This window comes from Brachyhypopomus gauderio, chromosome 6 (assembly GCF_052324685.1).
Source record: "Brachyhypopomus gauderio isolate BG-103 chromosome 6, BGAUD_0.2, whole genome shotgun sequence".
Taxonomy (NCBI): domain Eukaryota; kingdom Metazoa; phylum Chordata; class Actinopteri; order Gymnotiformes; family Hypopomidae; genus Brachyhypopomus; species Brachyhypopomus gauderio.
Genome location: NC_135216.1, coordinates 17,568,970 through 17,593,446, shown reverse-complemented (window position 1 = coordinate 17,593,446; position 24,477 = coordinate 17,568,970). Strand labels below are relative to the sequence as shown.

At 42.5% G+C, this 24,477-nt stretch overlaps 3 protein-coding genes across 5 annotated transcripts; 2 read left to right on the top strand and 1 right to left on the bottom strand.

The window, feature by feature from the left end:
- Positions 1-11,358: 11,358 nt before the first annotated feature.
- kdm8 (lysine (K)-specific demethylase 8) lies at positions 11,359-14,174 on the top strand. 2 transcript variants are annotated; one of them, XM_077009259.1, is made up of 7 exons: positions 11,359-12,184; positions 12,321-12,493; positions 12,609-12,741; positions 12,904-12,951; positions 13,270-13,419; positions 13,512-13,604; positions 13,963-14,174. In XM_077009259.1, the coding sequence occupies exons 1-7, from the start codon at positions 11,732-11,734 to the stop codon at positions 14,002-14,004; spliced, it is 1,092 nt and encodes a 363-aa protein (XP_076865374.1). In that variant the 5' UTR covers positions 11,359-11,731; the 3' UTR covers positions 14,005-14,174. The 2 variants fall into 2 exon arrangements, with proteins under 2 accessions (XP_076865374.1, XP_076865373.1); XM_077009258.1 differs by having other exon boundaries at positions 13,959-14,174.
- Positions 13,062-17,587, bottom strand: nsmce1 (NSE1 component of SMC5/6 complex). The gene is given in 9 exon segments (XM_077009260.1): positions 13,062-14,667; positions 14,946-15,072; positions 15,462-15,578; positions 15,826-15,939; positions 15,941-15,973; positions 16,187-16,264; positions 16,341-16,462; positions 16,902-17,035; positions 17,367-17,587. Coding segments are annotated over 8 exon segments (855 nt in total). The 5' UTR covers positions 17,020-17,035; positions 17,367-17,587; the 3' UTR covers positions 13,062-14,521.
- Positions 17,588-18,452: 865 nt separating this feature from the next.
- Positions 18,453-23,689, top strand: il4r.1 (interleukin 4 receptor, tandem duplicate 1). 2 transcript variants are annotated; one of them, XM_077009257.1, is made up of 9 exons: positions 18,453-18,705; positions 18,830-18,965; positions 19,081-19,232; positions 19,719-19,867; positions 20,017-20,167; positions 20,257-20,350; positions 20,647-20,710; positions 21,918-22,003; positions 22,114-23,689. In XM_077009257.1, the coding sequence occupies exons 1-9, from the start codon at positions 18,645-18,647 to the stop codon at positions 22,952-22,954; spliced, it is 1,734 nt and encodes a 577-aa protein (XP_076865372.1). In that variant the 5' UTR covers positions 18,453-18,644; the 3' UTR covers positions 22,955-23,689. The 2 variants fall into 2 exon arrangements, with proteins under 2 accessions (XP_076865372.1, XP_076865371.1); XM_077009256.1 differs by having other exon boundaries at positions 22,111-23,689.
- The last annotated feature ends 788 nt before the right edge of the window (positions 23,690-24,477 follow it).

Genomic DNA, 24,477 nt, shown 5'->3' with positions numbered 1-24,477 from the left:
AATCTGGGAGCGCGTCGATCTGCTGGCGAAGTGTTTCCGCTCCCATTTGCAGTTCAGCGAGAGCGGCAGGGTTCCCTCCTGACCCCCAGGCATGCGTCTGCATTATCGGCTTCGAGAGGAGACGCTGCCTCTCCCTGTTAATTGGCAACGTAAACGAACACAGAACGTGTTAGTCGGCGGCGCCATGGGGGGCTCGCGGCGTTAATTGAGGGCCGCAGCCGGGTGATCGACTAATTGATCGTGAACCTTACCAAGGGTAGAGAAGCGAGAGGGAGGAGACTGATGATTCATCTGTGGGACATGGAGATGTGCGGGCTGCTCCCGCCCGACGTGCCCTGGAGTGGGTGGGATCACATCCTCTCCTCCCCGCTCTCTCTCTACATCAACATTAGGGGAGCAGGACGCCAGAGTTGTCGGGCTGCCGGGGCTGGTGCAGTGGCCACGTGGGAGAGACATAGAGCAGGAGGAGGTGCTCGCAACGCAGACCAGGAGGAGACACATGCAGCGCTGAAGAGCTGGGAGAGTATACGTCAAGGTTTTAATGACGGCAGAGACGGGCCAGAGGAAGGACGAGAGAATCGTCTGTGTTGAGGCAGGCAGAGCGGTCACGGCGGCCACGGTCTGCACGCCGACGCGGCCCACGAGCATCCTGGGACGGAACGCGGTGTCTGGTGTAGAGCCCTGCTGCCGTTAGAGGCGTAGAACAGGGTGAGAGACAGGTACGGGAACATGAAGTTCTCTCGCTACAGGGCCATCTCTGGCATTTGACATGACAAGCTGAATTTACCCCGTCACCAACGTGGGCGATTAATAGTTCTCCTTACTTGATACCGCTGCCCCTGGCGTCAAGCAGCCATGCTTTTAAAAGTGCACAGCATAGCTAAATGAATCCACTGTGAGTCAGGATCCATGTTATTGTTTCATTTTTCTCAAATATGACAGTGGCATTGTTTCATGCGCTGTCTCCTAATTTCCCTCAGCTTGTGGAGTGGGTGAGCGAGTGCTCCTTTGATTTGACATGTCTGCACAGACAGAATGGAGTCATGCTTCTCTCCGACACACGCTGTCACAGAGGCCGCCGCTCCCGTATGGCGACACACTCCACGAGGGCCGGACGTGTCCGAGTCAGTTCCTCCGCTTCTCTCCTCAGCTCCTCAGTCCCGCCCAAGTTGCGCTTTGGCCACAGTCTGCATTTCCAACACTGCAGGATGGTGTGACGACTACCTCCAACTTTACCCTTGTTCCATTCTTCCTTCTTCCTTTCACTGGCGCGGGAACAGAACATGTGGAGAGCAGAGCTACGCTCATGATCTGTGAGGAAGTTTTACATGGGGAGTTGAAGTTAGGTCCACTGGAAAGAAAAACTATTTTTGAAATTTCAGGATAGTCAATGTATTTAAAAATGTACAGCCAAGAACTGGTTCTCTACCGATCATTAAAGAATTCATATGTCAAACTCATGAGGAAGGAAATATTAAAAATATAATAATAAAATCATGATGTATGAATAAAATAGGAACCAGTATCCTCAAGGCTAATTTTATATTAGTGAGAATTATGCACAAATTCAGTTATCCAGGTGCAGATCCCTTGAGCATCTACCCACTCATCTACCCCTGCACACCTACCCCTGCTCATCAACCCCTGTTCACTTACCCCTGCACATTTACCCCTACTCACCTACCCCACTCAACTACCCTCCTCAACTACCCCGACTGCTCATTTTTAACTTCAGCAGACGGCTCAGAGACTGTGTTCACACTACAGGGTGGAAGTCGTCCAAATCCGTTTTTTGTTGTTGTTGTGTTTTAAACATTTTTTAACACAGATATAATTAATAATAAGTGTGAACACAAGACTCTTGAGGGACCAGTCAGAGCTGTCAGAGCAGAATCCATGAGTCTTTCCCCCTTACACTTCCCTGCACAGGACAGATCGGTGAGCACATCCCAGCCTCAGCCTGTACGGTCCCCCACACCCACTCTCCACTCAGTACAGATGCACCCACGACAGCAGACGAAGCTTGTGATGCCGTGACGTTTCTCACCCTCCTGAAGGACCATCGGTCTGCATTCACCTCAATGACTCAGCGGCAGGACTTCTTTTCTGGCTTGAGACTCCAAATATGGGTTACTTGTGTCAACATAAATGTGAACAGCTCATCTGAGCAAACAGTCTGCGCTGAGCACTAGGGGTTTTCTGTGTCCCAAAATAAAGAAATAAAGTTTTCCTGCGGCTCAAGCTGAGTAGCAAACAAATTCCCCAGCGTTTTTATGGGGACAACAAACGTGCCTGAGTGGACATTATGGCACATTTACTGTCTAGACTTATGTGATCTAAGCTTCGTTCCACAGGAGGGAGATCAACAATGCCTTTTATAATCACAGCCACAGGCCTCAGTGGTATTACTGTGAAACAGAGCTACCCAGTCTCGCCAGGTAAACTGTCTGCTCTGCTAATGTCAACGAAGCAATCAGCTGAACAACCCCAGACCAACACTCAGCTTCAGTAGAAAGTGCTGAAATGCTGGCGTGTAGAGTTCAGGAGGAACATAGAAGCCAACGAGGTCACCCCAGTGCTCCTGCTACTCCAGTACACCCCCCCCACACATTAGAGCACCACAGGAAGCCCATCCATCCCAGCCAGGGTCCAGGTTTGCTTGGTTTTTCTAAACAATGTCAGAAATAATTATTTGTCATAGCTGGCCCAGCACTCTTAGTATTTAGAGTCTATACTAGACATAAATTAAATGGTGTGTACATAGTTTAACCTTTGTTTCTAACATGCGTTATTTTTGGAATAACACAGTTATCAATGCAGCAGCACAAAAACATTGGTGGCTAAATTTAGTTTTATAGCCATTTATAAGAATTACTGCTAATTATAGGATGTTTAATTATACAGAGGAGATTTTGAAGTTTTTTGTTTGTAGTTACTAAGGTTAGTGGTGCTACAGGTCTGTCACACTACACATCCCTGGGTAAAGACCTTACGTCTCAAACCAAGGTCTATATTTTGCACATTACAACCTTGACACTACATTTGACCTTCACGTAATGCTGAAATGGTTTTGCCAAAAATTAATTATGTCTTGAGGCCATTTCTCTGGTCCGGATTTTCTTTCAAAGATGTCAAAGAAAACACTTGTCAAATTGGCATTCCAGTGTTCACCCAGCAGCCAGTATCGCAGGCGTCTGCACGGCCACAGGGAGTTTGAAACAGCTCTGTGGAGACGATTTTGAGGCACCTCCAAAGACCTCCTCGCCGCCCCCGTGTTGTTGGCCGCAGACCCTGGACCACAGCGCTCCACGCTCCCCTGTTCCTGAAGCGCCTGAGACACACAACCTGAGCTGGGTCACAAGCACCAGAGGAGTTATCAATCTCCCGGCCCCGCCGCAAATAAACACCCCCCCCCCCCCTCCCCCGCCAGCACACTGCCCACCTGAAGGCCGAGGACATGTGCGCTCTGGGCATTAGTGTCTTTCTCTGGAGCAGAGGACAGGCTGTCTCTCCCTGCGTCTCGGTCACTACTGACCCAGTTGGAAAGGAGGCGTGTGTCCCAAGGTCACACGCCTACACACCCAAAAGGTTTTGTTTGTTCACAAAACTGCCATGAGCCGTCTTTGGTAAGGCGAGCGGCAGGTGTGAGCTGGAAGCAGCTTCCTTTATCCTTTATGTGAGTGCGAAAGCTACTGCCTCCCTGGTCAGGTTATATAATGCAGCATTTTACAACATGTCTGCAGTGTGAAATACATTCACTATTATCACTGACACTGGAGTGAACCAACTAATTACATGCCGCCCCCAATGACATGTTTTTCATAAGATTATGCTGGGATACCTTCTGTGTAGCCAGAGTTTGATTTACCTTTGTGTGATGGACAGGATGTTAAACTAACAAAACCTTGAAAAATAAAATAGACTTTAAAAATATTTCTAATTTTTTTTTTTCTTTTTTCGGTTCTGCCATTTTACTAGCTGTTGGATCACAGATTGTGTCTTAAAGAGAAATAGTGACACCTTTGGCGGAGTATGTGGGCTCTGTGGAGCGAAGCTACCTCTGATATGAATTCCCTCACATTCTGCTGTTTTCATAAAGACTTGTTTAGCAAAAGTCTTATGTGTATCTAGGCAACACAACTGTCCTTGAAATTCATACTTGCCATAGGTACAGTCAAAATTGTGGAGAATGGAATGTCATCTTGTATTCAAACGTGGCTGAAAGTCATTTGCTACTATAAGAGGTGTGAGAGACATTATTTTCCATTCTGCTTACGTGTGCTGCTTCAGAGACTAGAAGTGTATGGTGCTGCCACACCACTGCCCTCTGCTGGACACTGAATGATCAGGTACAATTTAATCAAGCAATTAAATTCAGCTTCTTTAGGGGTATCTTTATGTTTTCATATGTCCTAGTTACAAATATTATGACGGTTTTGAAAAGAGCACTTTTTTATATTAACATATTCCTACTGCATCTAGAGAGGCATAACCTAAACAATGGGGAAAAATAATTGCATGCAATATTTATGTATACTACCAAGGTTTCTATAAGGTATTTGTGAAATAAAGTGATAATTCATGTACTGCTTGATGCATGACCTCAGAGCAGCTCTCTAATCGTAGCTGCATCATCATAGCTAAAATCACATAAATAAATTATTACAGATTTACATGCAGTGCATGGAGTGGTGGACCGGCGTATTTCTCAGAGGGTGAGAAGGGATATGTTTGCTTGATCTGGCTCACTTCACGTGACAGTAGGTGTAGCCGGACATTAGGCCTGAGGATCAGACCCCAGAACTCCCAGAGGAGTGTAAGTGACTTTTAAATAACCACTGAACCGCCAGGAGCTCTCACAGGGCAGACGAGCAGCGTTCAGCCTCTCACCAGTAACATCAAAGCCTGTTTAACCTGTCCTTCCTCTCCCCCATCCCAGGGGAGGTTCCAGCGAGCACCCCCAGAGCCCTCCTGATTCCGCTGTAATAGCCCCTGGTGGCCTGGTCAGTCCCGATCATCAGCCTCTCCTCTCGGTCGCAACGACTGCAAGCGCAATTTCACCGAGCGTGATCGTCGTTTCCATCCGCTGCACTTCACTTGAACGTTCTGGTTTCATAGCAGAGCGCATGAACACACACGAGCCCTCGGCGTGAAGATGGACTGCTTTTGCCCCACCTCTGACACCGCCCCCCTCCCACCCCCACCCCTTCCCCTGTGCTAATCCTCCGCCGGTCACACATGTGGCGGGGATGGCGTAGGCGAGATCAGAGCGTGACGGATCTGCGAGCGAGACCCTGCAGGAGAGGAGGCACCGCCGGCTTCGTCCCACAGGTCTAGCAAACAGGTGCTCTGCCCTTAATCAAAGGCAGCAGGAAGCGTCACCCGGGCCCAGACGGAGACGGGGGAACACCTGGCCTGTGCCGCTGGCGCCGTGCGGACGCTGCACTCAGATCGGATCGGCGCAAGGGGCCACCAGCATGGGCTTGCGGGGGGGGGGGGGGGGGGGGACGATATCGCCGAGGCGGGGAGGGTGCTCTACTGCGCCCGGTCCGCCAGTCAGTGCAGCCCCCAGGGGACTTGTCAGCGACTCCTGTGACAGTGAGACATGGTGACAACGTGGAGAGGCACGACGTGGCTTCCCGGAAGCGCCTCTGGTTATGCTGAAATATGAGCTGGTGTGGAAGCAGAAAAGCTGCCAGTGGAAAGAAAATCGCTTTAATTTAACAGTTTGCTGTGCTTGAAAACCTCCCAGCAGCCCCCCGTGACTTCACACGGCACTGAACTTTAAGATCGCCATTCGTTACGCCCTCAAAGCATTGGCCCATGTCCATTAGGAAAGCCGTAGAACTTAGCAACCCTTAACCTTTAATGGCTTCTGTGCATGCATAAATTGCAATGCGCGGGGACATTGCAGTGGTCATTATTTACCCTGACAGGATGCAGCTGGGGAGGGACGCAAGGCCGCGGGGGGGGGGGGGGGGGGGGGGTGGGTGAGCACGGTGCCACCAGCTAGCCTACTTCACTACCAGCGCGATTAGCCACTTTTAAAAGCCTATCAGCAGAGTGCATAAGCCCTGCACACTGACCCCCTTAGGAAGGAGCCTGAAGGATGTCATAAAATAGAGGGTTGCGGAGGATTACCGGAGCTCTAGCCTCGTGTGTCCTCACGTTGGCACCCGCCAGGCATGTGAGGTATGTGAGCTCGTCTGCGGCGGCACCCAAGGAGGTGCTAGCGTGCTGCCTCCTCTTTGTGCCTCTACAATGCATTAATTTCATGCGTCAACAAGCTATGACTGGCAGCTTGTATAGAACTAAACAGTGTTTAATTGGATTCTGATCCGTAGCTACACAACTGCAAGGTTGTTTGCTGCGCCCGCTCCTACCAAACACCCCCCCGCCGGTCCGCCCCTGCTCTGTTTTCACAGTACCTAGAGTAAAATAGAGGCGTTTGGTTTCCTCCCCCCGGCCAATGGTGCAAGAGTCCCAGAGGGCGCCGTTTGCGCTTATGACCCAGCGGGGTTCTGGTGCGCAGGCACCGGTCCTGACAGTTAATGTCACTAATGCCCCACCTGAGCAGGCCAATCGGCTACAGTCCAGGATGAACCTTAAGTGATGTCTGCCGCTAAGACCATCTCCTGCAACGACAACAAGATTAGGACACAGTTCATTTCACAGGCTGGGGGTGAAAGCGTTGGGATTTCACCACGGAGACGGAGCAGTGGTACAGAGATTTTGCGATGCTGCCCTCTTTAAGAGCTTCTAGTTATTGCCAAACTGCATGTTACAAAACCCTGCACTGAGGAGATTACGAAAACTAACCATGCATGGTATCTCTGTGCAGCATCTCTTGTACAAAAAAAAACATTTAATTGGAAAGTCCCAGTCATATACAGGCTGTGTAGGTTCCACCGTAATATGTCCAGAGATTTTAAAGTGACTGCAATGTCAGCTTGTCATGGAAAGACAGTTCTCAGGGCCCAAAAAGCATCACAAAAAAAAAAAACATTCATTGACTCATCCAAGCTGTGGAACGTTTTCCCTTACGATGGTTTCCATCCATTTTCACCATGAACATAATTTTAGGAGAAACAGTTAAAACAAGCATGTTTTGGCAAATTCTTTTGAGAATCAGGTGAAAGAAGAGTAGGGTGTGAGTGACATGCTAAATAGAGCCCCACAGCCATTTAGAAGCTCAGCGCAGGCCAGGTTAGCTGCTTGGGCTTACAAACATCTGGGAAGTCGTCCAGCAGGTGATGTCATAGCTGACGACCTTTAACCTGCCACCTGCCACACGCATTTGAATAAAATGTTTCTGTCCAACCAGGACAGCCGAACCTCCAGCAAACCAAAATGAACTAAACAAGCATATTGATGTTGCAAAATACCTCGATTTAAGAGGCCGTCATCTCAAAAATACATCGTCATGGTAACCCATGTCATTTGCTGTGACCACAGTGAAGCAACACACCGTTTGGTCTACACCCATCCTGTTGTGAAAATCTTTATGCAATTCAGAGTGCCATGGTACCATTGTGCCATGGTGCCATAGTGCTAGCTGCATTCTGCTGACAGAAATTGTGAAACTTGCAGCCGATCCAATTTCAACTATATAGTGTAAATATATAATAAATTATTTAAAACTGAATGGAGATGTGAAGGTGGGTATGTGAACATAAAGGGACCTGCTTCAAATTCCATTCATGGTCTTCACTTCTGAACCTTCAGCAGCTCCCTGCAGAGGGTGTAGTGGGTTCAGAACGGCCACAGCAAAGGTTTGATTTAGTCTATGAATCATTTTGGTAGTGGTTTGGAGGTCTGCTTTGGATAGTTGGATGCCTGCCTTGAAGATCTCGTCTCCCACAGAAAAAAAACACAATCGCAAATCCACAACCACACACCACCAAATTGTGAGGATCATTTTCTTTTCTGCATGACTGTTTTGACACCAAATCTACACCTGGTGTTTCTTGCCAACACGTTTGCAATCTCTGGTTTTGTTAGCCAACTCCAGGTGCAATGCACTTGTAGTTTCAAGACAGCTGAAGCTTTCTACTGTCAAACCATTCAAACAGTTTGTTAGCATCGAGGTGGCATGTTATTGTGATTCTGAAGACTTGGTGACTCCAGGACACAACCAGCCCTGGCAAATGTTGAACTGAGGTTCTTGGAGAACGTTTTTTCTTTCAAACCATCTCTCACAGTGTGGAGGTAAAATGCAAAAGGAAAATCATCTAGGCAAGGTTCATCACAGCCCTACTTATCTGAAGTTGTGTAGTTGTTGGTCTAATACTGGAGATGAGCATTTCCAGTGTGAGTCTTAAATAACTGTCATGATTTATATGGATCAACAATGTTTTTTTTTTTCCATTTAATTAGCATTCTTATTTCCCCATGTTAATGGATTATTAAGGGTCTTTGGTCTGTCATCTCATATTAGAGTAATGGCAAAGTAACAGTAGAGAAAACAGTCCCAAAAAAGTACTTAAATTCTGCAGAATCTCTAATGTGTTTTTATCATCGTTTCATAAGTGTTTGTATATGATATTCTGTCTAGCACCAGATTGGTTATGAAACTGCACCTCTAATGCGTCTCCATTGTAGTTGTATAAAAAGTCTGGGTGACCCCTGTAGAATGCGTAGGATACTTATCGAAGCTGTCTCATCAAAAGAGATTTCGTTCTGATCTCGTGGTTGATGGTGATCATTCATGTTTAGCATAAAGATTAAGTTCCAAAAGTGAAGTGAAGCAGACCTGGTATCTGGAGTGAATCAGACCTGGTATCTAGAGCGAAGCAGAACTGGTATCTGGAGTGAATCAGACCTGGTATCTAGAGCGAAGCAGAACTGGTATCTGGAGTGAATCAGACCTAGCTGTGGAAAGCAGATGTAAATAAGCCGTGTGCAGATTCAGGATTTGCAGATGCCTTGTCAGCAATGGAATGCCAGGGTTTAATTCATTCAGGGATAAAAGCAAGATCTTACAAATGTATATGGTATTTGTATAGAAAACACCACAGATTATGGTAATGAAACAAACTAGTCCATGTGTAGTTTTTTCCTCCTGTGAGTAGGCTATAGCAGACAGAGGTGTGGCCAGACCTGGCTTCGTTGTTTCCACAGCAGAATCTCAGGCTGCCACCAGCTATTTAATTTGTATTATTATTATATAAGTCATAAAACGTCTAGTTTTGCGTTAGCAGAAGAGTAATGATTATGTCAGGATTATGGTTATCTGAACAAAAAGATGTATTACCGAGATGTCATGTTCTTGGTGGCTGTATTGCTTCTGACAGCAAGCATTAAAACACATGCGAAACAAACAACAAAATCTTCCATGGAGCGCAATGCATCTTTTATGAGCAAAGGCGCAGGATCGACCTGTGTAAACACATAATTTAGCGAGCAAAAACTAATGCTTTGAATACCTCGAAATAAACAATGTTGCATTTCTCTTAAAAAACCGTCAAATCAAAATAAGAAAAAGGACCCAAAGAACGGGAGTGGGGCGGAAAAGACTGCTGAACACTTCGTGCAGCCTCCGCCACCGTGTCCCACGAGCGAAGCTTTCATCCGTTATGTCAAACGCGACTACGGGAGAGTCGTGCTACGCAGCACGCGCTGCACGCGCCGCACGCACCCTGGAGCGAACGCTTTCTGTCTCGCGCCCAGGCAAAGTCGACGGGAGCGGGGAGGCGCTTTAGAGTCGGAGATTACAGCCTTACTTCGTCGTTCCACTCGTTTGAGCTACTTCATTTGTCAGAAATAGACATGGAGAATTGAATTGTCTTTCTTGCTCGCCGAAGTGTGCGGAATGGATCGTAATATCTTGCCAGAATTTCCGCACCAGGTGACACAGTCTAACACGCTAACATGGTGCCATTTGCGGTGACGTTCGTGTTTCAAACGCTGCTGCCATCCGTTTCTTTGTATAAAATGTGTAAAATGTGAGCACGAGACCTGCAGACACGTGATATCAGATCTAGCAGTTTTCAGAGTAATAAATATAAAAGCATCGTGCAAAACAAACGTAACGCTGAATCTCTACCTCGTCCTGAACGTATTCCTTCACAGGTCATCTCTCAGCACTAATATTCCAGTCTTTAACAGCTGGCTTATATGCACAATCCAATCTTCCAAATGAATGAAGGGAATGCAATTACAATGAAAGAGTAAACAAACCCTGACCTCATCAAAACCAGAGGAGAACTTCACAGATCTGATATGTTTTTGAAATTACATATTGCATGTAAGAACATATAATATAAAATACATATTGAAATAAATAACCTAGCAACCATAAAAAGCAAACATCACACATTGTGCTAATGATAAATAAATGATAATATAGATATTATTCACTATAACATATTGCAATTGTTATTTAATTCCATATGTTAAATATAACAAATCATTATAAATGTTGCACTGACAAGATTATAGCATACGAAATCAGATGGACCTGTGTTTGATATTCATAAGATCTGCTGAGAAGAAGAGAAGACCTACTGAAATACTAATGGTGAAACGGGAGTCATCACTTTATATGTTATGTTTACAGAAAGACCACGTGACCTCTTTGTCCTGCAAGTGTCCTCCATTTAGGCCCTAAAATCGTGTCTTGCATGAAATCCTGTGTTGACATTTTCTTTCTCCATTCACCACACACTGTACAGCTGTGTTTGCTTTGACCATGTACTACACGTCCAGCCTTCTGACGCACCACAGCTGGTCCATCATGTATACATCCTACACATGACCATTGGTCAGAATGGTTATCGGCAGGTGTGTGCAGCTGCTTTACACACCCGTAGTCACCCAGGCACCGATCGGATAGTGATGCACTGATCAGTGGGTAGTGGTTTTTTATTGTGTCCATTCTGTGTGTCTACCGCATGCACAACAAAATGATTAGATATGAATCAGCCCCTTCCACTCACATCCTTTCACCTACACTCCGATTAAATGGCTTTTGGTAAAAAAAAAAAATCAGAAATCAAAATCTAACAGAAGTATAGATGTGAAGTGGAATTTGTGTGGAATTTATGTGGAAATTAGACCAGATATTCACCTGTGGATTGCACATCTGCCTTGTTGAATGGCATTTTCATATCTAAGGGATCTTCAGAGAAGTACACCTGGATACATCAGAATTACTGGAAAGAGGTGGAATTTTCAAACTTCTATTCATTTGTTTAGGACCATTCAAATAATATATAATGTTATACTTCATATATTTTTGGACGTTGCTTGCGTTTTTTGTTTATTTTCTCTTTCGTTGGCGGGGTGTTATGTCAGGGTGATCCTCCTTGCAACTGTGAGCAATCATTGTGATATTAGGAACGCAGTCTGTAAAGCTAATGTTTCTACACGGATGTTTCTTGGTGTAGTGCAGATTAGCTATGCAGAAGGATTTATCCTTGTTAGCTAACAAACTGCTGGCAAATAACTTGGAACTACTTTTGGATATATGAAATATTTATTGGGTTAAAAACTTAGAAAAAAATGTCTATGGCATTTACGTTGTTAAACCAGACGTTAAAATATTATGAGGGTGTCGATAGTGTATGACCACTGGGTAAAGATCATATGGACTAGACGGCTAGCTGTGCTAGATTATTTATCTAGATAGACTCAATAAGTAACTTTTCTAACTGGTGAGGTGCACCAGGCGGAAAACATCACATTTGTAAGACACGTCTTTACGTTATCGATCAACCTGACGGAAAACAACATGGACTCCGTGTGGAGAGACGTGCGCGCATTACTACCTGTTACTGAGACAGAACTTCCTCTTCTGTTCACCGAGACGATCGAGCCAAGCATGTTGACCGTCTTAGAGTTGACCAGAAAGGAGTTGTACAGTGCTGCCTCCGCATGTGTTGATAACGCCCAGGTCGTTATCGACTATTCCTGGGAAAAGCTCAACACGGGCACGTGGCGCGATGTGGAGAAGGAGTGGAGGCGTGTTTACTCCCACGGCTGCTTGTTTAAGGTCGTGGGGATGTGTCATGGAGAACCGACCCAGGACAAGGTCCAGGAAGCCATAAGGACATGCGACATGGGTTTGCTTATGGGCGCCTCCATCATGGACAATATCCTCCAAAGGCTCGTGGGTGTGTTGAAAAATAAAGTGTCAAAGAATATTTCCAGCAGACAGGAGGACAGCGAGCAGCCCTCTCCAAAGGTGCAGACTTGTTTTAGGAGACCTCCATCTTCTGGTGCCCAAGTGTGGAGAGAAAAAAATATATATATAATATATATACAATTTGAAACATAACTCGCAAAATCTATAACGTCAGTTCTGTTTTCTGTGTGAACAGAAACTAAAGAAGAACTACTTGCCTGATCCCATAATCAAGGCCACTCTTTCAGTGCCAAGAGTTCAGTGCCCATCTTTGGAAAGTTTCCGATTAGGATTTCTGGTACCCCAAAAGCCTGTAATAATAGAAGGGGCCATTGACCACTGGCCTGCCTTCAAAGACCATGCATGGAGGTACCCTCTTTATGTGGCTAAAGTTTAGCTTACTGTCTTTCACAGTGTGTGTGTGCGCTGTCCACTGAAAAGGCCTCTGTGTGTGTGTGTCCCACCCCCGTGCATGCTCTACAAGCATAGACTACCTCCGAGATGTGGCAGGCTGCCGGACTGTTCCTGTTGAGTTGGGGTCCAGATACACAGATGAAAACTGGTCACAGAAGCTGCTTACAGTGAATGAATTCATAGACCATTATATTATGGACAAGGTGAGATTGTTTAATATACATGGTATTATGTGTGCGCATATATTATCACCCATGCTGAGACCACAGGACCACAGGTGCTACTATAGCATCACCCAGACTCATTCTCTTCCATGACCTGTGTGTGTGTGTGTGTGTGTGTGTGTACGTACATTTTGTAAACAGGAAGGAGCTGGTGTGGGTTACTTGGCTCAGCATCAACTGTTTGATCAGGTGATGTTCAGCGATCTCTTGGGTTGTCATGATCTTGTAATCAACAGAATTAGCAAAAGGTTTTTATAAAATTTATCAAATTGAATACACAAACTGACAAGAGATCAGAAAAGGTTTATGGTTGCAGAGTTTATTCCACAAGTGTGTATAGCTACAGAAATTGCACCACTTGTAATAAAAATGCTTCATTATGAGGCCATAGAGAACAAAAAGTATCACAAAATCTGCTTTAAATAATCTTTGATAACCTGAAAAGAGCAACGGAGAGCATTCTAGACCTTACATAGGTTATTAAAAAACAAGACAAAATTATTGCAGGTACCAGAGCTGAAAGAAGACATTCGTATCCCTGACTACTGTTGTCTTGGAGAAGGAGAGGAAGATGACATCATGATTAATGCTTGGTTTGGGCCAGAACAGACAATATCCCCCCTACATCAGGATCCCCAGCAAAACTTTCTGGCGCAAGTACGCATTAGTGGCCAAGCTTTAGATGTTTAGTTCAGTGTTCTCCGTCATGTCTTGTAGTGCCTTCTGGTCATTCCCCTCACTGCTTGCAGGTGGTGGGAAGAAAGTACATCCGTCTCTACAGCCTTGAAGAAACGCAACATCTGTATCCACACCAGTCTCATCTTCTGAGTAACACCAGCCAGGTATCCTACCTTGCTTCTCCATGACATGCCAATTCTAATGGTTATTTTATTACTTTATCATATTACTCTATTACATTATTTAAATTATTTTGGAATCTTATTTTATTATATTGTCTATTTTCATTTCATTATATTTTTTTCTTTTCATCTTTTTTTTTGTCTTTGCTTTTTTGTCCTTTTAATGTTTTATTTATTCTGTAAAGCATTTTGAGTTGCATGTGTGTAAGATGCATACAAAGATTATTATTATTACTACTACAACAGTACTATAATAGTTTTATTTAGGAGAAGTAAAATGGCTCCCTGGTAGTGGTTGTGGAGTTCAGTGGTTCTGATGGTGTCTGCCATGCCCAGGTAGATGTGGAGAACCCAGATGTGGTGCAGTTCCCAGACTTCCTGAAAGCCTCTTACCAGGAGTGTGTTCTGCAGCCGGGTGACGTCCTGTTCATCCCCCAGCAGCACTGGCACTACGTACGCTCTTTAGAGCTCAGCTTCTCCGTCAGCTTTTGGTGGTCCTAGTAATGCATACTACTGGAGCCTGTTCAACTTTAATAAATATAGTAAATGTTGTATTATTTGAGCTCGTCTGGTTTATTTTTTATAAAATAAAAAAAGTATAGAAGTATAAAGGCTAAGAATTCAACATCAAAATAATAATACAAAAATAAAATACTGTACAATCCTCAACATGAACATGTTTTCCATCAACGTACTGTGTTTCCCGACATTCCGGGTTATATTTGCAATGTTTCATTCAATATTTCTGTACTCATTCAAAAACTCTTAAAACATCAGCACAACTGTACAAATATTCCAAGGGTGGGAGGGTTTAAGAATGTTATCGAGTCCATCTGTTTTTCTGTAACTATGTCCAATTACGTGTCCTAGGCGTTTAGGGCCCACTGTCCTCAAGCACATTAAGACCTTCTGGAGCGGAGGTGAACAGCAGAGGAGGGCGGCGAAGTGACCGGAGCGTTTTCCTTCGCACGCGAAGCACGGCTGTGTGAAGCACGGATGTGTGAAGCCTGGCTCTGTGAAGCCTGCAAAATGGGCTGCTGCACTTCTGAGAAACCAAAGAATGAGACGTACATCAGCAATTGCTCACAGAGCACGGGGGGGGGGGGGGGGGGGGGGGGGGGGGGGGGGGGGGGGCTCGTGACGCTCCAGTCATACTGGGAAACGCATGTCAGCTACTGTGGACAAAGTGTCTAACAAATTGAAACGTTTTAGGCTTGCTCACAAACATCGCCAGTGACACAAAATATCAAAAGGTGACACAAACATCGGCAAGTATGTGTGAATGAGGTACATTTGTACGGAGGTTGTGATAAAGGTCCCTACCGGGAATTTCATGAGCCCAGAAGTCATTGCATGAAGGGCAGTGCGGGTCAGTACGTCCTTTAAAATATCTGGCAACGCAGGGAAGGTGCATTTTGATGCCACACACAGCATTTTCACAGATCTGGCCCTGAAGATGTGAGGGGCAAAAGTGTCTTTATTCACACAGGCAAAAGAAAACTATTATCAGTCAATATATTTTAGAAAGTATTATTTTATATTTTTATAGACTCTGTCTCTGTAGTGGAAATAATTGTTTTACTGGCTCTGTGTCAGTCTGTGTGTCAGTCTGCTCCACTGTGTGTAAATTAACATATTTATTTTTTCCTTATAGAAGAAGTATGAAAAGTGTCACTGTCCTACGATAGGACATGAAACCTATAGTGACCGATAGAAGGCACATAGGTAGGTTAGTATGTTCATATTAAAAGCAGTGTGGGCATCTAGATTGGGCTTGGGTGAATACGACCTAGATAAAAGGGCTTTTCCAGTATCTGTTCACACTCTGGGGTCTCTCACCTGAAAGGCAACGTTGTGACATACGTAGCACAATTTGAGCAGGTCCTGGTAAATTGTGCGTGTGTACTGCTCCATTTCAATGATGCAACGAGTGCTCAGTGTGTATTCACCTTCATTCTGGGAAAGAGAGGAAGCACTTTCACATCATGCAGTGTTTCTGGTTCTCATTCAGTCAAACCTGCATGTGCAGTTCGGAAGAGAGAAGCACACCCGTCCCAGCCCCCTCCATGGCCATGCACCAGGAGAACAGATGCTCTTAAAGACACAGGGACGTCCTTGGTCTACCATTTAAGCACTAACGACAGTTCAGCTGTTAACCAGGATTGTTCATTTTTAACTTTCAAGATAATCTTCCAAAATCTACCTCGTTCATCCATTTATCCTGAACAAACTTATTCAGCACATGTTCCGTCTCTTTCTTCTTCAATTTCTTTGTCTGGAGACTGTCCGCACAGTTTAGGATATCCGTGGAAGAGGCGGGTACCAGTCTCAGATTCTACAATCAGATCCATCTGCAGAAAAGATCAAAAGGGTAAAGGTCATTTAGAGGTCATCTCTATTTTTGTGATTTAAAAAAATATGGTATTGACTCCAGTCGAATAGTGGAATGCATGCACAGGTTGTTAATTAATACGTAATTCTAGCAGCACATCAATCAAACATTTATGAGCAAACATGGAATCAGCAAACATTTATGAGCAAATACCACACAACAAAATGCTTACCGTTTTCCTAAACAGCTCTAACTCATTATCTGCATAATCAGAAGACATCCTTGTTATGTCTGTTTCAGCCATGTTTACCTGGATGAAAAATAAGGAGTCTGAGTATCATGTCTGATGAGGCTGGGCTCACGACACACGAAGACACATTACTGACCAAAGCAAAGTAGTCCAGGCCGTCCTCTTCAGACATTCCTTTTCTTATGTGCATGAACAGGGGCTGGAGGTGAGTGTTGATGACACTGATGAACTCATCCAGTCTGTCCTGTGAATACTGTGCTGCAGAGAAACCACGCACAAGAAACCCTTCAGCCACACATTACAAACAAAGTCATAAAAGACCCCTGGGAACTTTTGCTCCATGATGGCAGGCTGTTCAGCAGTGACACTGGTGTGCAGCCTAGTACACTCACCCTAGCTCACCCCAGCCCAACATAACAGCAGCATGTCCATGTCACTACTACGATGACTATACCATATCCAGGACAGTACAAAACCATCCAGCCATAAATGGTCTTATGGACAAAAGCTAACAAAAGATAAGAAGTGTGAGGTGCAGGTGAGAATCTGTGTAAGGGCTATATAGTCTGTAGGCCTGACTATAGACCTATACAATGCACCACCAATGTGTGTGTACCTACCAGTGCAGCCAGTGAGTGCACATATTCATCTAATAAAGCACATGAACATAATGAGTAAGAGTCAAAAGATCACACACCTCCATGAGTCTCGCAGCAGTGTCGGTGAAGGGCGCTGGCCTGGGAGCTACTAATGATACCATGACTCATCAATGTCTGTAAGAAGCGTCTATGGCTGTCTCCCATCGGCCGAGACATTGTAGTGAATGTCGTCCTAGTGGAGATGAACCGGTTATAAACACAGAGGCAGGCGGACAGAACAGACTCTATTCTGAAACCTACTTAATACAAGTCAGTACTGTTGAAGTGCTGCACCTACCCAGGCAGTGCACGCTCTAAAACAACGTGTGTATACTGCCTTGCAGTGTGTGAAGTGGGAAGAGTGTGAGAATACAAAACAATAATAATAATAAATCAGCTATCCATGTTTTCTAAATAATGCGAGATAAACACAAGAATGCTAGCGATAGTTAGCTGTTAGCTAACGGTGTCCACAGTCATGAAATCTCAAAAGGAAATGTCAGTCTAGACGTTTGTGTTCTTACCTGGTCTTTCAATACTGATTACTTATCGATTTCTCGCTTCTCAAACGGAGAAATCTTTTCCGGTAGAGATCACAGCGCGTGCGCTTCAAACTACCGCCTGCGTGCCGCGTACCGGGAGCGGAGGATGCGCGCGACAACACGGGCCTCCCGAAAGAAGCACTTCCGGTGGCGACAGGCTGGGGCTTGAGCGTTTCCGGGGGTGAACCTTTAGGGAGCCACGCGATTCTGATCTGAGAACTGAAAGCACCAACCATTGAGTTCAATGGCACCAACCCTGTCTTATTTCCAACTGGCAATAATAGGTAGAAAAAAAAAAAGTTTTCCTGTTTGTAAGTGGCCATTTAACGGCACGTTTTAGTATTTTCCATGATGCAGTAGAGCAGTGAAATGTGCACGGATTACGCTGCTGCTTAGTACAAATATTATAACTACTTACGATACTACTACTACTACTACTACTAATAATAATAATAATAATAATAATAATTATTATTATTATTATTATTATTATTATTATTATTATTATTATTATTAACTTTATTTTATAATTATTTTATTTATTAATTTATTTTATATGTCGCCTTTCACAAACCCAAGGTCGCTTTGAACTATAATCTAAACTATGAGTCAGTTTTAAGTTTTTCTCCACCAGATGTCAGCAGTTGGAGTAGCAAAGTTTAGGATTATTTTAAAGGAATACTACAAGATCTTTCAAGATCAGCGCTGTCCGTTTATGAGCCATCAACAACAATTTCGATGCCGATTGCCAGACCGTCAAAATAATTTTCTTTTACAAATGCGGTGGTGATTGGATTTTAAACGCTAAACAAGCCTCCATCCTGCTGAACCTGTATCCATTGGAGAAATAGCCAAATAATAAAAGGATCAGTGTGTGCCTCACTTAAAATGTATTTCAGTTCCAACATTTATGCAGGAACGCGAATAATATACCGAATTAGCATGTATAACAACATGCAACGACCTGTTCTGGGAGAGAATGGGTCAAGCGCGCGCAGGGGTGCGTCTGGTATGGGAGTTCCACAGAACAGCGTAATGGTTCCAGTAAAACTGAGTCCGCCCACACTACCAAATCCATGTTTTCAACAGGGAAGTGAGATTACACTACAATCATGCTCCTCCAAGCTACATGAGCACAAACTAAAAATTAAAATCTAATACAAAGACGAAAGATAATTTAAAAATATCCAATTTTGACGACCTTGGATCGACTTGATATCGGATTGGATTTAAACACAATCCTTAGACATTTTGACGACAATGCGTACCATTCTGTCGCAACTTTTCCCCGTCGTCAGTATTATCTTTATAGAATATTATGGTAAGTTTTCTATTGTCATTTATCTCTATTGTACCTTGACGGTTTGATTATTGTCAGACAATTCAACCACTGTACTGTAGTTTATGTGTCAATTAAAAATATTTGTGTACTGTTGATTTTATAGCATTTTCAGAGGCTTCACTGGATCTGAATTGTGTCAATGATTATGACACGGAAATGGCATGTCAGATAACTGCAGAAAACCCCAACAACTGCTCTGAATACAAACTCAATTTTACTCTTGACATACAAGCGCAACCGTGAGTTCTTTTTTAAATAACTTGCGCCATTTAGTCCTGGGTAGTTAACTACAGTTAACGTTCAGGATAAATGTATAAAATCTGATTGTTTACACTGCGTGTTCCTGTTTTCCAGAATGTTTACATGCCCTTTTAAGTCTATTTATTCCAGGGCATGTGAATGCAAGTTCCGAGTTAATGGCTTTGTTATTGGAGAGACGTTCAAGGCAAGGCTGTCCCAAAAAGGAAATGTTATGCTTACCACAGATATCAAAACTTTAGAAAGTAGTAAGTAATGTGTGAATTTTATTTCAATTATCTCATATTTTATTACATACATTATGTTCTTTCACACAGTCAAATATATTTTATATTATATGGTTTGTTTGTATTTTATAATATAAATCTGTAGTTTATTTTCCAGTGAAGTGCTTCAATTCTGTGGTATTTTTTAAGATTTTTAGGAAGAGGCTAAATTGTCTGTCGTGTTTTTGTGATCAATGTATCTTAAATTTTGAGAATTTTACAACACACAGTATGACTGCCGGACCTTATAATAGTTGTTGTTTTGCTGATTGAGCTTCATTAATTAATTAGTAATTCTATTACATATAATATGTAATTGCATCAATCTGAACGTTTTTGGTGTATCTGATGTGCATTTATATAAGGAGCTGTTGACATTCTGTCCTGGAGAATCAGATAATTTTACACTTTATTAAGAGACAGAAGAGTTTGTAAAGTTTACAACTGACTATTTATTCTTCTGTGTAGTCAAGCCTAAAAGACCAATCATCATATCAGTCAATATGACAGAAAATGGAAACTTCCTTATCACATGGGACACCAACTATACCCACACCACATTTCAGGAAAGTCTGTCGACCTACCTCACCTACAGTGTTAAAGGAGACATTGACAATGTAAGTGAGCTGATTCAGATAAACAATTAAACACCTCATATTACAGTAGTATATAATAAACACTTAAATATCTGTTCATATTTACTAATATTGCAGTAGTAAAGGAAAATGAGACCAAAACTTGATTACTTGTATTTTTGCCCATGCAGGAGATCACAGAACGTTTAGAACATCAAACTAAGTACGAGATTGTGGGCAGAAAACTTAGGCCTAATTCCAACTATGTTGTTTGGGCAAGAGTAATTACAGACTACAATAATAAATCCAGTGACTATAGTGAACCATATAGCTTCAGCACACGTAAGTTTTATGGGTTTATTTGTATTTAAGTGAATATGTGAAAAAATATTTTGACCCTTCTGAATGGATTTTTGTCTCTGTGCCCTCAGCTTCATCCTTACAGGATATTTTGAAGATAATAGTTCCCGTTTCATGTTTTATTCTGGTCTTCTTTATATTTACCATCTACCACTGTTACCACATGTAAGGCATCTTTCATTATAAAAACATAGAATGTATGCTGTACACAGTATAGACCTGTGCTGTGTGCCTCATGTGATATATCAGCTGCCATATTTAAAATACAGAGCACGGGTCTCTTCCTCGAAGCACAGTGGACATCAAATATAACCAGAATCCCAGAACTAGCGGCCTGCTTTTGTTTCTCATGCACTCTTTCTGATAACGCATTAACCTTTTAACAATTCTGAAGTATTCCAGGCTCATTCAGACCAACACTTCTCAGTTAAGTCACAGTTCTTTTTTCTTCTTTATTGCAGAATCATGAGGGAGTGGTGGGATAAGATTCCTGTCCCCAAAATAGCTCCCAGTTTTGAAAAAAAGGTAGGGCATATTCAGTTCCTTTTATCCTGTTATAAGTACTAAAGGTTGCTAAGCTCAACTGTGTAAATGTAACTACAAAAAGATAATGTATCCCCAAAACACTAATTGGTAACCAGAATATTTGGTTATTTCTTTGATTAATCATGAAGGAAATGCAAAAGATTTTTTATGGAATTTAATTTCTAGTAAACTTTAATAAATGTCTATGATGCAGTCATTTTTTTTTATAAAAACCAATGGTATCATGATTTCAAACTTTCTAAGAATCTCTCTATTGGTTTATAGATCATGTAAAATAAAAATATATAAAACGGAAAAATGTTAGTCCAACATTTTTGCATAAAAATGTTACATGGAATAAAAGAGTTGCAAGTAAACTGTGAGCTATAAAAAAACAGAGTAACATAAAAGGGCAAATGTTAAAGATGTTAGATGTTTTGGTAGTTGTAGGTTTAAAGTTGTATGACATGGGGAAATGTTTACAAAGAAGAAGCTAATAAGAAAGAATTATAATATTAGACTAGATTATTAACAAACCATAAGAAGGGTTGGCTAAGCCCATTACAATGAAAAATTATATGTGAATTGCCAATTATCATTAATTATTAATGTGGCAGTTTGAATATTTGTACTGTTTACAGTAGATGGAAATATGAAAGGGATTCCAGGTTAGATAGATGAGAACTACCAATGTGTAAAGCTGCCGTGGCCTTTCAGACGCCCAGTAAACTTCAGTGTCTGAATCAGTACAAAATATGTCGGAGAGATGAACATGGTTTAATGGGTATGTAGAAAAAGGCATGATTGTATAACTAAATACTTTATGTATGCCAGTTCTAGAGTCTGTGGTGTGTAAACTGTAGGATCAAGCATTCATTTATGATTTAGTGGTTAGTGTATACTTACTGGAACTTGCAGAACTACTCACAAGTTTGGACATGCACGTATTTCCAAAAACAGCGACCATATCGGGACAATGAAATAACATGATTATGCTGTGATAAACTCATTTTGCATAAGTTTTTCTTTTTACTTTGATGGCAGCTTTACACACTCTTACGTTCTGTTAACCAGCTTCATGAGGCAGCTACCAATATCTTGCAGAAATTCTTAATTATGAAGAGTACTTGTAGCCTAAAGAAATAAAGTTCTCAAAGCTAGTTTTTGAGGTAAATTTACAATTTTTTTATTATTTGATATTTACCAGGTCCCACAATTCCCATCATTTCGAAATAAGTTCTCCACTGTTCATCTTGAAACTTCAAAACTGGACCACACTGGTGATAAGACATGGTGAGGCTTAATTTTCACGCACTCGACATGGATTATAAGAACACACACATGCTATTAGATCTGCGTGTGTTTAGCTCTGATCTGAAGTCCTACCTTTCTTCTGTCAGCAGGAATTCATTTTCCAATGTAGACATCAGCAGTCAACACAGTCAGCACAGTCTTGGCCAAGATGGTGATTTATCTCAAGTGATTTATGCCCAAACTGGCTATGAGAGTGTGGAAGAAACTGGTTCTAAATGTGAGGACCAAGCAGCAAACCTTCACATGCCAACATCTAACAAGCTTCACAAAGATCTGCAACCAAACAACAGTGGTTCAGATATGCGGATGGGGAATAGTTCTGGCTCGTCCTTCAGCAACAAGTGCTATATGGCATCAACTTCTGGGGGCTCCTGTTTTTTGGACCAACCTATTAGACACTCATCCGACATGGAGCCACTGATACCAACAGACTTTGAGTACGGCCCATGTAATGGCTGCTCAGGGCCTGCTGACACCATCCTGTCACAGCTCCCTCCCTCCAGCAGTGACATTACTGTCATTCTTGGATATCAGAGCACCAGTGAGGTCCTGGATCATGGCAACGAACCAGAGATAGATGTATCTGTGGACCAGGCCTTTATAAGCTCTCACACTGATGTTAATCAGATACTGGAAATGGCCTTTTGTAGCAAGAATTTGCCGTCCATCTGTGAAAGCATTGTTATGCCAATAGATAATGAATACCAAGCCTTTCAGAGCTTAGATCGAAACACAGGAGAGCACTGGAGTGCAGACCACAGCACTGAGCGACAACAGAGCCTCCTTCAGACCACAGCCATGCCAGCCTGCCACAGCTCCAACTACAGCAGTCAGCAGCAGACACACACACCACCGTTCAAAGGTCTCTGTCGACCTGTTTTGCATATTTCACCAGCCATTCAAATCGACTGTTCCTATCAGAGGGTTTAACATTACACCTCATAATGGTATTTCTTGAATTATGTTACACAGCAGAGAAAGAGAGAGAGAGAGAGAGAGAGAGAGAGAGAGAGAGAGAGAGAGAGAAAAAGCTTATTATGGGGAAATGTGTTATAAAGCCTTTCCTGTTTATACAGCTGTACACTCTGTAAATTACCTTCACATTTGATTATTATGTTCAATTACATACAGTTATGTTTCGTTTTCAGAAATCTATTGCACATTAAAAACTTCGATGTGATGTAAGATATTGCAGGTGGGATGAACACGACAGCAGAGATGTACGCATCACTGGGGACTTTTGTTGTGTGTGACACCATGAGAAGGGTCAGTTTGTTACCTTATCATTGACTCTCAGACAAAAGTCAGTACTTACATACCATTGTTTCACCAGTAGAGTGATTCCAAAAACCTGTACATCCTTAGGACTTTAAGAGCATTCTTACAAGTCACTTAACAACAGCTTGTTAAGAGGTGCTGCACTATTACCTATGCTGTTTTAGACAAAGTTGTGAGCATGCTTTTGAACAGTTTTGTTTCTGTTTCGTATATTTTTCTTGTGGGATTTCTCATTTGCCAAGCAAATATTATGCAAATATATACAAGAAAAGGCTGTTTGTGGTTTTATACTGGTGTATAAATGTTGGCTCAATCTATAATGCATAAGGCTGTACAGTTATTTACAATTATGTTCTGAATTTCTAAATAAAACATGATTTGGATGGAAACAAACTTGGTAGATTTAATGAAAGACTGTATATTTTGCATATTTTCTTTATTGGATATTTTCATTCTTACATGATTTCATATGTGGAATGAAATTTGCATTATAAAAAGTCAAAGGGACAAATCAAACATTGTCCTCAAATGCTGGTGTGTACATACAAGACAAATACAATTAAAATAGTAATACATGTGAGAATAAAATAAAACCATAAAATATTACTCACAAAAATATATTATTTTTAAATATAGTGGCTCAGAGCAGAAAAGAAAAATCAAACACTCATTTTAGCTTTTTTTATGAGGGTCTCTGACAAATTGTGGTATGGAATTACCAGCATAGTAGGCAAGAACCTACCACAGGTGTCTCACTTTGGTCCACATGTAGAGACTGTGATCGTACACTTTAGTCACACACTGACATGAAATACAGGTTAAGACTGTGCTGCCTGGAGTTGTGCATAATATATGCTGGATAAATGAGACATGAAGACAGTGTTTATGTAGCACTACCTGAGCCTAACCACAGACCACAGGTGCTTAACAACCACAGACAGTCCAGCCAGAAACAGGAAAGCCCTGGTGTACAGAAAACACTTTTAAATATACAGTTGTGATCAAATTTATTCAACCCCCACTGAAATAAAGTGTTTTGGCCAGTTTGACATTGATTTTGATCATTTCAGTCATCTTATTTACAATTATATCAAAGAGGCACTTATAAATTAGACAAACATAACATAATATTTATGATGGAATAACCACAAATGTCTTTACTGTGCTCACATCAT

What these genes read in the sequence shown, in the direction of transcription:
- kdm8 (XM_077009258.1), top strand. Translation starts at nt 11,732, where the DNA reads ATGGACTCCGTGTGGAGAGACGTGCGCGCATTACTACCTGTTACTGAG. An exon ending in GCGAGCAGCCCTCTCCAAAG is followed by an intron (nt 12,185 to 12,320) that starts GTGCAGACTTGT and finishes CTGTGTGAACAG; the next exon opens with AAACTAAAGAAGAACTACTT. An exon ending in AGCATCAACTGTTTGATCAG is followed by an intron (nt 12,952 to 13,269) that starts GTGATGTTCAGC and finishes AAATTATTGCAG; the next exon opens with GTACCAGAGCTGAAAGAAGA.
- il4r.1 (XM_077009256.1), top strand. Translation starts at nt 18,645, where the DNA reads ATGCGTACCATTCTGTCGCAACTTTTCCCCGTCGTCAGTATTATCTTT. An exon ending in CTTGACATACAAGCGCAACC is followed by an intron (nt 18,966 to 19,080) that starts GTGAGTTCTTTT and finishes CCTGTTTTCCAG; the next exon opens with AATGTTTACATGCCCTTTTA. An exon ending in TATCAAAACTTTAGAAAGTA is followed by an intron (nt 19,233 to 19,718) that starts GTAAGTAATGTG and finishes TCTTCTGTGTAG; the next exon opens with TCAAGCCTAAAAGACCAATC.